The sequence below is a fragment of the Nicotiana tabacum genome, chromosome 21, assembly GCF_000715075.1.
Source record: "Nicotiana tabacum cultivar K326 chromosome 21, ASM71507v2, whole genome shotgun sequence".
Taxonomy (NCBI): domain Eukaryota; kingdom Viridiplantae; phylum Streptophyta; class Magnoliopsida; order Solanales; family Solanaceae; genus Nicotiana; species Nicotiana tabacum.
The window spans coordinates 77,753,329-77,765,676 of NC_134100.1; the positions used below are offsets into that span (position 1 = coordinate 77,753,329).

Here is a 12,348-nt window from a genome sequence, read left to right on the forward strand (position 1 = left end):
GCGAAGCGCAGGCTATATCACTAGCTTCTAACTAAAACTCACCCGATCTATACTTATAACCCACGCTTCCAAAAAATGATTTTTTTTTTAAATATATTCCACCACATCTTCTTCCTCAATTAATTTGAGATTAGAAAAGGATAAAATAGTTTAATAATAAATTTTTACGATAATAATATATACATTAAAAGAATAGTTCCAAAAAAATTATAAAAAAAAGTAAGCGTAATGTTATAAATTACGAGGGAGGCTAGTGCGACGGAACAAGACCTAAGAGGTGATATATAAAATTATGCGTAATCTTTTTTTCATTCCTATAATAATTTTCTACTTATGCAAAACGTGGTAGTACAAGTTGGCAATTAAAAAGATGGAAAAGAAAAGCTCTCGTGTAAATCGTTGTTCCTATTATGCCAACCCGTCCGTCCAAATACATCTAAATAAATTGATTTTTACACTTGCAAATGATTGGATTACCCCTGAAATCTTGGGATTTCACAAAATTTCCTCTTCCTATTTTCCCCCTTTTCAACTATAATCTGATATTCTGATTCATAAAACATGCCAATTTCAGAATATCCTCAAGATCTCACAACTCCTCTAATTCTAAATCCCCCCAACAAAGCCACTCAAACCCAATCAAACTCAACAACAACAACAATGGATTATTCACCGAAAACCCAACAACCCCAAAAATGATACTGGCGTTTCAGCAAGCAAGATTTTTTCCCAGAACCCTCTTTCCAAAATTTCTCAACTTACAAAACTGCCCTCTCTCAAACCCCAACTCGCCTCAAGAACCGCCTTTTTTGCCGTTCAACAGAGACCACAGAATTAGTTGAGTTAAAAAAACAGTCAGAAAATGAAATGAAACAATGCCTCACTTGGTGGGACCTACTGTGGCTTGGTTTTGGTTCAGTAGTTGGTTCAGGTATTTTCAGCATTACTGGTCAAGAAACTAGACTTAATGCTGGCCCTGCTATTATCCTTTCTTATGCTATTTCTGGCCTTTCTGCTTTGCTTTCGGTTTTCTGTTACACTGAATTTGCTGTTGATATTCCAATAGCTGGTGGTTCTTTTTCATTCTTGAGAGTTGAGTTGGGTGATTTTGTTGCATATATAGCTGCTGGGAATATTTTATTAGAGGCTATTGTGGGGGCTGCTGGATTAGGAAGATCTTGGACATCTTATTTTTCTAGTATTATTAAGAGTGATGCTGATTTTTTAAGAATCAAGATTGATTCTTTTGCTGACGGGTTTAATTTATTGGACCCTTTAGCTGTTGTGATTCTTGTGATTGCAAATGGGATTGCTATGACCGGGACAAAGAGGACATCGATATTGAATACGGTCAGTTCTATAGTTAGTGCTGGTGTAATCTTGTTTATTGTAATTGTTGGGTTTGTTCATGGGAAGAGTTCAAATTTAGTGCCTTTTTTCCCTTTTGGAGCTGGTGGGGTATTTAGAGCTGCAGCAGTTGTGTACTGGTCGTATACGGGTTTTGATATGGTTGCAAATATGGCTGAGGAGACTAAGAGGCCGTCGAGGGATATACCATTGGGGTTGGTTAGTTCAATGTCTGTGATCACTGTGGTTTATTGTTTGATGGCGTTGGCTTTGACTATGATGGTTAAATACACTGAAGTGGATGTTAATGCAGCTTATTCAGTTGCATTTGAGGGCATAGGTATGAATTGGGCAAAGTATTTGGTGGGGATTTGTGCACTTAAGGGAATGACTACGAGTATGCTTGTTGGGTCGATGGGACAATCTCGATACACAACTCAGATTGCGAGAGCACATATGATTCCCCCGTGGTTTGCTCTGGTTCACCCAAAAACTGGCACACCAATTTATGCTACTCTCTTGACAACGATAACTAGCTGCATTCTTGCTTTGTTTACGAGCTTGGATGTCTTGTCAAGCGTGTTCTCATTTAGTACGCTTTCTATTTTCATGCTTATGGCTGTTGCATTGCTCGTTAGGCGGTACTACGTTACGGATGTTACTCCGAAGTATGATTTGGCTAAATTTCTTCTGTGCTTGTCCATTGTAATTGGTTCATCGATTGGGGCAACAGTTCTCTGGAGTATGGATGAAAAAAGTTGGGTTGGGTATACTGTGACTGGCTCTTTTTGGTTGTTGGGCACTTTAGGAATGGCACTGCTTCCAAAACAAAGATTTCCTAAAGTTTGGGGCGTACCTCTCGTGCCATGGCTGCCATCATTGTCAATTGGGATGAATATATTTTTGATAGGTTCTCTGGGTAAGGCGGCATTTTATCGGTTCATCCTATGCAGTGCTGTAATGTTCATTTACTACGTACTTGTTGGTGTCCATGCAACATATGATATGGCTCATCCAGATCAACAAGAGTCTGTTATAGAAGAGGGAAAAGAAAGTTCCAATCCAGTGTTATAGTTGGTATGATGCTTTAGATTGCTCTATGAACTTTGCACGTATTTGATTTTAAATTTTAGGAATTGAATGTATAGCTAATGATTTGAATGATATCAATGTGATGTGGTTTGTGTTCCCTTAGTTTCCAACTTCCGTAGTCAATCAGAATAGTTACTTTTTGTGTCATTTTCGTTAAGCAACCTTTACGTTAATAGTTTGATTTCGTCTGATTAGATGGTAAGAAACTATGCTTAGATAGGATTTTATGAATAAGTCAGCAGCTCTTTGTATTTGGATTGTGTTGCTCTGTCTGAATTCAGGGCATCATAAGGTTAACTATATCCAACAATCTGAATTTTACTATCTGTCTTGGATTATACCCTCTAAAATTAATGACATTTATAAGCAGAAGACAGGAGGAGGTTTTGAATCTTGAGTTGAGGGAAGAAGTATAAGAAAGAGAAGGAAAGGACTCATGTCACCCCTCCAATTGCTAAAAATTAATGAAGTTGAACAAGAAACAGAGATTTGCTGATACGAGAAATAACTTGCAACCATACTGTATGGCTTCCTAGGTTCAGAAATATAGCCACACGTAAGAGAATAGAAATGTCAGGCAAGAGCTTTAGTGCTCGTTATATCTTACTCCTACTATTTTGTATTCTAATGGATGTTCCTGTCTTTTACTACTATTTAGTTGATGAAGCGGCATCCAGTAACTTTTACTTCTTCCATCCCATTTCATATGACTATGTTTGACTGAACAAGGGGTTGAAGACATTAATTTCACTTATGTATTATACCAGTGGTAATGGAAGAAAATTTTAAAATAATGTTTGAAAATTAACTTGGTTTAGAATACATCTAAGTTTAAAATTTGTTAAATGAATTTGGATTCTTGAAAGTTGTTAGTCTTTTTTATAAGGTGATCGTTGGAAGGGTATATTATCAGTGAAATAACGCTAAACATTTTGGGATATCCCAAATTAGAAAGAATTATTACTTGGTTTTGAGGCAGTAATAAGTCCTTTTTTGGGATCAATGGTAGTTTTTGCCTATTAGGTAAAACATTTAGGTATTAAAATAAGTCATAATAGTTTGATCTGTGTTCCCTTCTCAGTTACCCTGAACGAGATCAACCTCGTTTTTAGCATCTTAATGCAAATGTGATTAGTAGATTTGTAGTTTGTCCATTAGAAAGGAAATGAAGGAGGTATTCTTTAATTTCAATCTATTAAATCATGTTGTGTGGATAGTAGCTATTGTGTCTTGTATTTGATGACTCGATAAATTCTTAATTTATTCCAGATACAAGAACAGAAGTTCCAATCAAGAGGCATTCCTGTGCTCATGTGTTTCCTGAAGTTGCTAAGCTTGCACAGTTATGTACTAGGTGATTTGGAATAAGCGTCATGTCATTTCCTAGTAGTTTTTTTTTTTTTTTTTTTGAGAAGGTAAGTAGATTATGCATTGAAAATGCAACAACTTAGCACCAAGTTGGTGCTAAGACTGTACAGGAGACAGTAATCCTTCTGTACAAAAACCAAAAAGAAGGATATCTGTACACAAAAAAGGTCCTAATCTTGCAAAGAGTATGAAATCTAACATGCTATTTTCATCCTTTACATCCTGAAGATAACACCATAAAGCCAAAAGCCATAAGCAACTATGTTTAAGTTGCTGTACACTAACTTTCTGCCTTCAAAGCATCTCAAATTTCTTTCCTAACATATATTCCAGCATATACTCGCAGGGATTGTGTTCCAAATGTTCCTTAATGGTTTGCTAGTAGTTATATGTATTAAAACAAACCATGTAGAGCTCTTAAAGAGTTTGATTGTTATTTTTATTTCTATAGTTACTTCAAATGTCGTCAATTCCACTTTGCGGTATTTGTGAATGATATCAGTGAATGCAAGAATGCCAGTTTACTTTCTTTTGTCTTTGAACAAAAAACCGTGAAAATAAGCTCTGAAACTAATCCATTTGAATTTTGGAATGGCACAGAAACTCTCCGAGGGGCTAGAATGATTTCTGGTCGCACAAACGGGTAACTAAAATTCCATTCTCTTTCTTGATCTAGATTTTGGAGAACTCAGAGTTAAAGTGTGGACTTGAATCAGGTGTTGTATCTATTTCATTTGTGCATTTAGGTAGTGACCATGAAAGGTGAGGATTGATAGGTGACTTAATAGTGACCAGTAATTCACTATTAATTACCTTGTTCTTTGGCGTCCCATTTTACTGGATAAATCCATACTTTGTGTGATCACACAATAACTATATCCTCGAATTCTAAGAACCCAGATCAGTCAACGACCAAGAAGTTTATGCCATAATTTGTCCATCTTCTTCCTTCCGTCTCCTTGCGCTTCTACACTTACCCCTCCACCTTTCCCCTGCCTATTCCCAATCTCACCACAATCTGATTTTATTTGATCCCATTCCCAGCAAATACAGCCTTTATTGGCTTCAAATAAAACCGCCAAATATTGTTTCACCAAAGTAGTATTAGAAAAGAGCTGTTCTTCCTTTTCCAATTAAGGTTAGGTAATTTCATTGAATATTAGAAAAGAGACGCTTCTTCAAGGGGAAGCATATTTAATATCTTAAAACTTGAGTGATTTCATAACAATGCCTGTGGCCTTATTTTCCCGAAAAGGTGGGCTACATAGTAGTTAGATTTAAGAAAGTGAGTCTGTTGTGGGGATTGTGGTTTTCCTTGGAACTGAATCGGATGAGATCACTTTCTCAATGAATTTGTTTGTGGAGCTGTGAATGTGGAACTTTAGTATCAAGATACTGTTCCAGTTATCCTTAGTGCATTAATCCCCTTTCTCATCCAATCACATGGTTTATAGATGTGTTCAGACAGTGTCTGTAATGATCCAGGTGCTGCTGCAAATTCAATGTGGGACCACATAAGATTTGGCGAAATTGTATCTATAACTTATTTGGTAACTACTATTTGTGCTTCTGAAGTAAAGTATTGTCTCAGTTATTCGCTTATAGTGATATTTTTACCGGCTTTGTTGGACCGAAGTCTACTCTTGGCTAAGGCGCAACTGGGCGGTGCTTCCTTTGTCAACTAACTTCACTTTCAGAGAAGAATGACATATGTAATACATGATTTTATGAACATCAATTAGATGAAGCAGGATCTGTCCTTGAGTTAATGGGATTGGAAATGGCTTCTCTTTTGGATGCGCTTCTTTCTTTTTTTCCCTGCATTAAAATACAACAACTACAACAAACCGAGTGTATTCTCACAAGTGAGGTCTGGGGAGGGTAATGTGTACGTAGACTTACCCCCTACCTTTAAAAAGGTAGAGGTTGTTTACGGTACACCCTCAGCTCAAAAAAGATAAAAGGGAAGGGGCAATGACAAGCAAGCAAATCAGGAAACCAAACGAAAACACAAAACTAACACTAGGTAGTGCAATTAGAAAACCAAAAGAAGGCAACAACAAGTAGTTACAGAAGTCTAGAAAGACGAAAATACACGAATGACACTAAGTGGTACTAAAGCTACTGTAACAAACAAAGACAAAACTCGACTACCTATCTCTCTACCCTAATTCTCAACCTCCATACCTTCCTATCCATGCTCATGTCCTCAGTAAGCTGGAGCAACGCCATATCTTGCCTAATCATCTCTCCCCAATACATCTTCGGCCTGCCCTACCTCTCCGTTGGCCATCCAAGGCCAACCTCTCACATCTCCTCACTGGAGCATTTGTGCCTCTCCTCTTCACATGCCCGAACCATCTTAGTCTCGCCTCCCGGATCTTGTCCTCCACAGAGGTCACACTCACTTTGTCCCGGATAACTTCATTTCTAATTCTGTCTAACCTGGTATGCCCGCACATCCATCTCAACATCCTCATCTCAGTCACCTTCATCTTCTGGACATGGGAGTTCTTGACTGGCCAATATTCTGCCCCATACAACAAAGTCGGTCTGACCACTGCTCTATAGAACTTCCCTTTTTAAGTCTTGGTGGAACATTTTTATCACACAAGACGCCGGAAGCAAGCCTCCATTTCATCCATCCCGCCCCAATACGATGTGTGACATCCCCTGCATTAAAATAAGGTAGGAAAAAGAAACAATACAGGTGGATCCAATATACTGTATTGGGAACATGAGAGAATGAGGTATAAAATTCTTTTGTAAAATGTTGACAAAAGTTCTAACACTCTTTTCTACCCCAAATATTTAAACTGCTTTTCCGGTTATTTTGGGTTAATTGCTGAAGTATCCGTGGCAAGAAAATTGGGTTTTTAAGTTTGACTAGCAATGTTGATTTTACCTTTTCTTTTTTATTTTACTCAATTTGATTAATCATTTGTGCAGTGCTATATGCATTACAAAGTTATTCATTTGTGTAGTAGTTGACATAGGTTGCCGTTTGCTACTAACTTTAGTGCAAAATTTCGCTTCAACTCATGAAAAATTTTAGCTGATTAAAATTACAGGACAGTAGTGCAAATGGTACAGCTAGAGGAAAAAAGAAGGTGCTACAATAGCTTCTGCCTGTTGGTCTATTAAAGCTTTCTATTATAGTAGATTCTATTATGACCATTGCAGTGCAGTGAAGATTGGTAATATACTCATGTATGAGTGCTACGAAACAAGATCAACAATCCACAAAGCTTTGCTATGGCTGAAAAGAAATACTTCTGCTTGTTCATTTCAATGGAGTAAATTCAGGATTGGAACCTCAAGGCTTTGATTTAATGAGAAGAAATGGAAGTACTTTCTGGAGGATGGTTATCTTGTTCTGTAGTATGTGATGTATTTCCACCTCAGGTTAAAGGTGTGGAACTCCCATATATCATACCATATTCTGTTTCAACTATTTCCTTGACTGTTTTGTGAGGGGATAGACACCATTGGACAGTTTTCAATTCCATAGGATCACCTATTCTCATGCGTTAGCTCATTCAAACTGATTAGATGAAAGAAATAACGGTTATGTTCTTTTTGTTCTAGTATTAAAGCGGGTTGAGAATCATGAGGTCTCAGGTTCAGATCCCAGATGGTAGAAAAATATTAGGTTATTTCTCCCAGCTTTGATGGATAGAGTTACATGTACCTGTTGCTCGTGGAAGGTAGCAAGTATCCCATGGAACTAGTCGAGGTGCGTGCAAACTGACCCGGACAACACGGTTATCCAAAAAAAATGATGATACCTAGATGGTCAGTTTCTATGACTCTAGCTGCTAATTTATTCTGAAAAAGAACACCTTTATTTCATCTAAACTCCAATATGTTTTTTGTTCTTAGATGAAAAGGTTCTCTGCCATATAACTTCTGTATGCTCTATAGTGAAAACATAGATCATAGATCCAAGAAGATTCTTCTGACCACTAATATGATTGTAGATGTTAAATGTTCCATATTGGTGAAAGAGTTGGGTGTTGTTTCCTTTTATGGTCTTAGGAACTCAGATCTTGAGCTAGCTTTTATGGTTGAGTTAGGCCGAAGATTCATTTCTTATCAAGCCATAGAAATATCATATTATGGTTTCAAACCTCCTTGGCTAGAAAGAAACAAGAAAACTATCCTAGAAATTTAAATACAACATATTTGTGTTGGTTGGATGTCATGAAGAAGATTCAAAAATGGTAAGCAACCATTTTTCTAACAAAGACATTTGACAAAGAAGTTTTCTGAGTGTTAAAAATAGCTTATTTCTGGCTCTTCTTCCTCCACAAATCGCCAAACATCTTAATACCAGAACCTTTTCTCTTCACATGTCCAAAACCATCATCAGAGTCATCATTTACCTCTGGGTAACCCATGTAACTACCATATCCTCCAACTTCTGGTTCGAATACATTACCATAGCGCTTATAATCCATTGATCCACACCTCTCAGAAAGCCTTCTCCCATTCATCTCCACTTCTCCAGCCAGCACAGCTGCTGCAGCATCTGCAGCTTTCCTCCATTGTTCTGTTTGTACTCTCAGTTTCTTCATCTCACTCTCTAATTCCTCCTTCGCCTTTTCGCTTGCTTCAAGCTTCTCATTTATCTCAAAAGCATTACTCTTACTTGTTTCAAGTTCTTGAATTACTTGGTTGAACTTGAGATTCATTTCCTCTGCTTTGGCTTTATTGGATGAAATTTCCAGTGTCTTTTCATTCACTTCCTTCTTCAGGTTCTCATTTTCTTGACAAAAAACTTGAAGCTCTTTTTCTTTCTCCTCCAACTTGGCTTTCAACAAGCTTATTTCTTCATTCTTCAAATCCAGCTCCTCATATGACAAAGCTGTGATCTTTAGCTCATCTTCATTAGTGGGATTGCAAATATCAACATTTTGTGGTTCCACTTTCACATTCTCAAGTGAAACTTCAAAAACATCAGTTTCTCTTGGTTCTTGGATTTCCTCAGGTTGTGGGACAGTAGGTTTCTTGGTTTTTATCTCAAGCTGTTCTTGAGTTGCTTGCTTTGCTGCTTCCACTGAAGTTAACTGCTGCTTGAGATTTTTGAGCTCTTCTTGTGCTTTCCCAAGTTGGGAATCCAAATCTGCAATTCTGGTACCAAGTTTCCTTTGATTTAGTGGATCAGATTGAGCGCCTCGGGGCGACCGATGATTTCCCAATTTAGGAGTTCTCTGATCAGAATCAGAGCTTGATGTTCTGAGTTGTAAAGGACCTCTAGGAGATTGCCTTTGAGCCATATCTGATACCCTATTTAACATGAAAGTTGAAACAGAAAACTGCTCTAATAAAGAAAAAGAGTTGGACAAATACTACTGTAGTATTACTGAGTGAGTGAGATTCAAATGGTTTCAAGAACTCACCTTGATCTTGGCATTTTAGCTTCTTACTAAAAGAGTTTATGAACAAAGATTCCAACAACTTTAGTCTTGATCTCTGTAAAAAAATAAAAAAGGTGGAGTTGTCTGTTTATTAATGATGAAGAATTAACAACACACATAATTCCACCCATTGAGATACTGGTGAAGCATGCTTCTAGAACAGAGAGCAAAGGCAAAACTTCCAGTCCAGTTTTTCCCCAATGCATGGGTCGATATCATTAAAAGATGTGCATATTTTCACTATCTTTCAATATTATGAAGACAATATAAGTAGGTTGTAACATTTTCCTGCAATTATTACTTCCTATATTCTATTTTATGTAACCCAGTTTTCTTTTTAGTTTATTTCAAAAAGAGTAACACTTTTCTACATTGGCAAACTCTTTAACTTTAAAGTTTTTATCCTTAGTAAAATACTTTTATAGTAACAAATATCAAACGTAACATATTCAGGACCACAAGTACGAGCCAAAAATCATCATTTCTTCTTAGATTTCAAGTCCAGTCAAATACTCTATATATAAAGGAAAGGGGGAGATTACTAGTTATGGTTGTGTGGCCAAATATGCTCAAATCCTCACTAAAAAGATGCTTGACAAAACAACATGCTAGAATGTTCTAGTTCAGTCTAATGATTGATTTGTGAAAGCTAAGATGAAAATGTGAACATCAGGAGAGAAACTTTGCTCTATTACTTGTTCATAACCGTGTTTCTCTTAAGTTTTCTTTGTTTATTATCACAATTACGATTCGTGAGAAAGAAAGAAAAAATTCGACTTTTGGCTATTGACACTAAATTCATCAGGAAATGACAAATTAATCAAGAAAATGGAAACATGGCTAACTTACCTGGGATGCTTAACACTTAGATTCTCAGTGAATTTCCAAATTCTCCTCCTCAAATGCCACTTTTTCTGTTTATTCCTTTTGTTAATACTATAAAGAAACACCTACTTGAAAAGAAAAAGAATCAACAAAAAAAGTCTTATGGCCAGTTAGTAGGCAGTGGAAGTAGGACAGAATTTAAAGATTTGAATTAATAGTGGTGACCCTGTATTATTTAAGTGCATCATCTATGGTAAGACAAGAGGGGTTTTTGAACGTTGAAGGCAGGGTGACACTATAAAAATATGCACATTGCTGTTGGGGAAACTCAATTTGGAAAGCCAATGCCTTATTTATTTGCTTCTTTCAACTTTCCCTGTCTCAGAGCTTATGGATAGTAGTGCTGGCATTTAAATCTTTCAACTTTTTCCCTTCCCTGTAAAAGAAGCATCTATTGGACTTTGAACCGTTAAATAAAGGAATGATATGTCCATCTACTATCTTGTAAATTTCGCCATGGCTAAGGAGGCAGAAAAAGAGACTATTTACGTTTGGTAGTCGAAAGAGTGTATAAAATTTTTCAAAAATAAATCGAAAAAATACGGAACCGTCCCGAATAATTTTATATAAGAAAAATGTATTTTATATATTAAGTTAAAAATAACAAAACATTATTTTTTTCTTGGGCCTTGCGATTATGCAAAGAGATTTTTTCCTTCCTATACAATATTTGAAACTTATTTACCAAAATTGTCCTAATTTTGTATATTACCCGCCCTAAACAATGATTACTTACAAATTATATACAATTCATTATTAGTGCCTTAAATTAGGAGATTTAGTTACATCTTTTACCTATTCTCTCCTCTCTTCTTTATCTATTCTCTATCGCCTCTCTCCAAATATAATCCATTATTAGTACCTTATGGGATATTTTGTAGTTTCTTGATGTATTTTATTTGCCTCTTATTTGAGTTACCGTATTTTTATATGTTGTTTTGACTGCCTTACATACGAGTACTATTCTACATGTACTCATATCCCTTTTTCCGGGAGCGCTGCATCTTTTAATGAATGCAGGTATACTTCATCAGGATGATATGGATTTTTATAGGGATCTTCTTCACTACTCAGCTTATGGTGAGCCCGCTACAGGTCTAGTGGGTGTTTGGGTCTAGTTCATTTTATGTATTTAGGTATCTATTGTCATAGAAGCTCCATGTACACTGTGGGTCATGAAATTAAAATATTAGGGAATTCAGTTACACCATTTTTCTTCTTTTTTTTTTCTCCTTCTCCTCTTTCCCATAGTGCCTTAATTGTAGTATTTATGTAAAATGAAAAGGAAAAAAGTATTATTTAAGAATCACTTCCTCTATATATAGATGATAATGAAAGGAACGAATCACAATTAAGGTTTGGATTTTTTGAAACAGAGAAAAGTTGAAACAATTTATTTTAAATGCTCAAAAATATTCTTTTATCCTAAACTATTCCCACGAATTAATGCAAGGATGCGATCATAACTCATGGTCGTAATGGATTTCACCCACAGTAATCATTGCGATTATCGTCTATGTTTTTGTATGATTTATACGACTAATTATATAGTATACAATTTTTTTTTATAACTTATCTACAACTTTCATATATCATTTTTACCCAGTTAAATACAACTACAACATCATACAACTTAAATACAATTTTTATACAAATTTTATTCAATGTCTTTTGTATATGATTTGTATATATTTTGTATGTGGAGTGTTCTTCCTCTCAGAAATTTCAATCAAAAATTCCTTTCTTAATACAATTTTGATACATATCAACAACTTTATGTAAAAAGATAGTATTTATAACCTAAATACAAAGATTCTTACATTATACAACTATTTTTCAACTTTCATACAATATTCAAATAAAAAATATATAACTACAACAGAATACAATTAAATACAATTTACATACAACTTTAATACAATTTCGTAAGTATAGTGTATGTCATGTCTTCTTCTTCTTCTTCTTCTTCTTCTTCTTCTTCTTCTTCTTCTTCTTCTTCTTCTTTTTCGAGTTTCAATCTGAAATTCAGGCAAAATCAAGTCTAATCTTCACCAAACACCCTCAAAATTGAGCTATAAACTCCAAAAAATATTTTCAATTGTTTGCAACAACACCCAATCCAAACAAATAATAGTTTTTGAAAATCCAAATTCGAATTCAAAGCTTCGGAGCTTTTTAATGTATGTCAATGATGGAGAATCAAATATCTTCAAAATTTATTGATTGGCAATTTCAA

At 35.6% G+C, this 12,348-nt stretch overlaps 2 protein-coding genes across 5 annotated transcripts; one reads left to right on the top strand and one right to left on the bottom strand.

Moving 5' to 3' along the window:
* Window positions 1-399: 399 nt before the first annotated feature.
* Window positions 400-5,411, top strand: LOC107778934 (cationic amino acid transporter 8, vacuolar-like). 2 transcript variants are annotated; one of them, XM_075241680.1, is made up of 2 exons: window positions 400-2,424; window positions 4,408-5,411. In XM_075241680.1, the coding sequence occupies exon 1, from the start codon at window positions 868-870 to the stop codon at window positions 2,419-2,421; it is 1,554 nt and encodes a 517-aa protein (XP_075097781.1). In that variant the 5' UTR covers window positions 400-867; the 3' UTR covers window positions 2,422-2,424; window positions 4,408-5,411. The 2 variants fall into 2 exon arrangements, with proteins under 2 accessions (XP_075097781.1, XP_075097780.1); XM_075241679.1 differs by lacking the exon at window positions 4,408-5,411 and adding an exon at window positions 3,709-4,022.
* Window positions 5,412-7,895: 2,484 nt separating this feature from the next.
* Window positions 7,896-10,524, bottom strand: LOC107778935 (interactor of constitutive active ROPs 4-like). 3 transcript variants are annotated; one of them, XM_016599261.2, is made up of 3 exons: window positions 10,077-10,524; window positions 9,210-9,282; window positions 7,896-9,096 (listed from the first exon to the last, which is right to left on the bottom strand). In XM_016599261.2, exons 2-3 carry the CDS (start codon window positions 9,221-9,223, stop codon window positions 8,094-8,096), a joined length of 1,017 nt encoding a protein of 338 aa, XP_016454747.1. In that variant the 5' UTR covers window positions 9,224-9,282; window positions 10,077-10,524; the 3' UTR covers window positions 7,896-8,093. The 3 variants fall into 3 exon arrangements, with proteins under 3 accessions (XP_016454747.1, XP_016454748.1, XP_075097782.1); XM_016599262.2 differs by lacking the exon at window positions 10,077-10,524 and having other exon boundaries at window positions 7,896-9,125; window positions 9,210-10,061; XM_075241681.1 differs by lacking the exon at window positions 10,077-10,524 and having other exon boundaries at window positions 9,210-10,060.
* Between the last annotated feature and the right edge of the window lie 1,824 nt (window positions 10,525-12,348).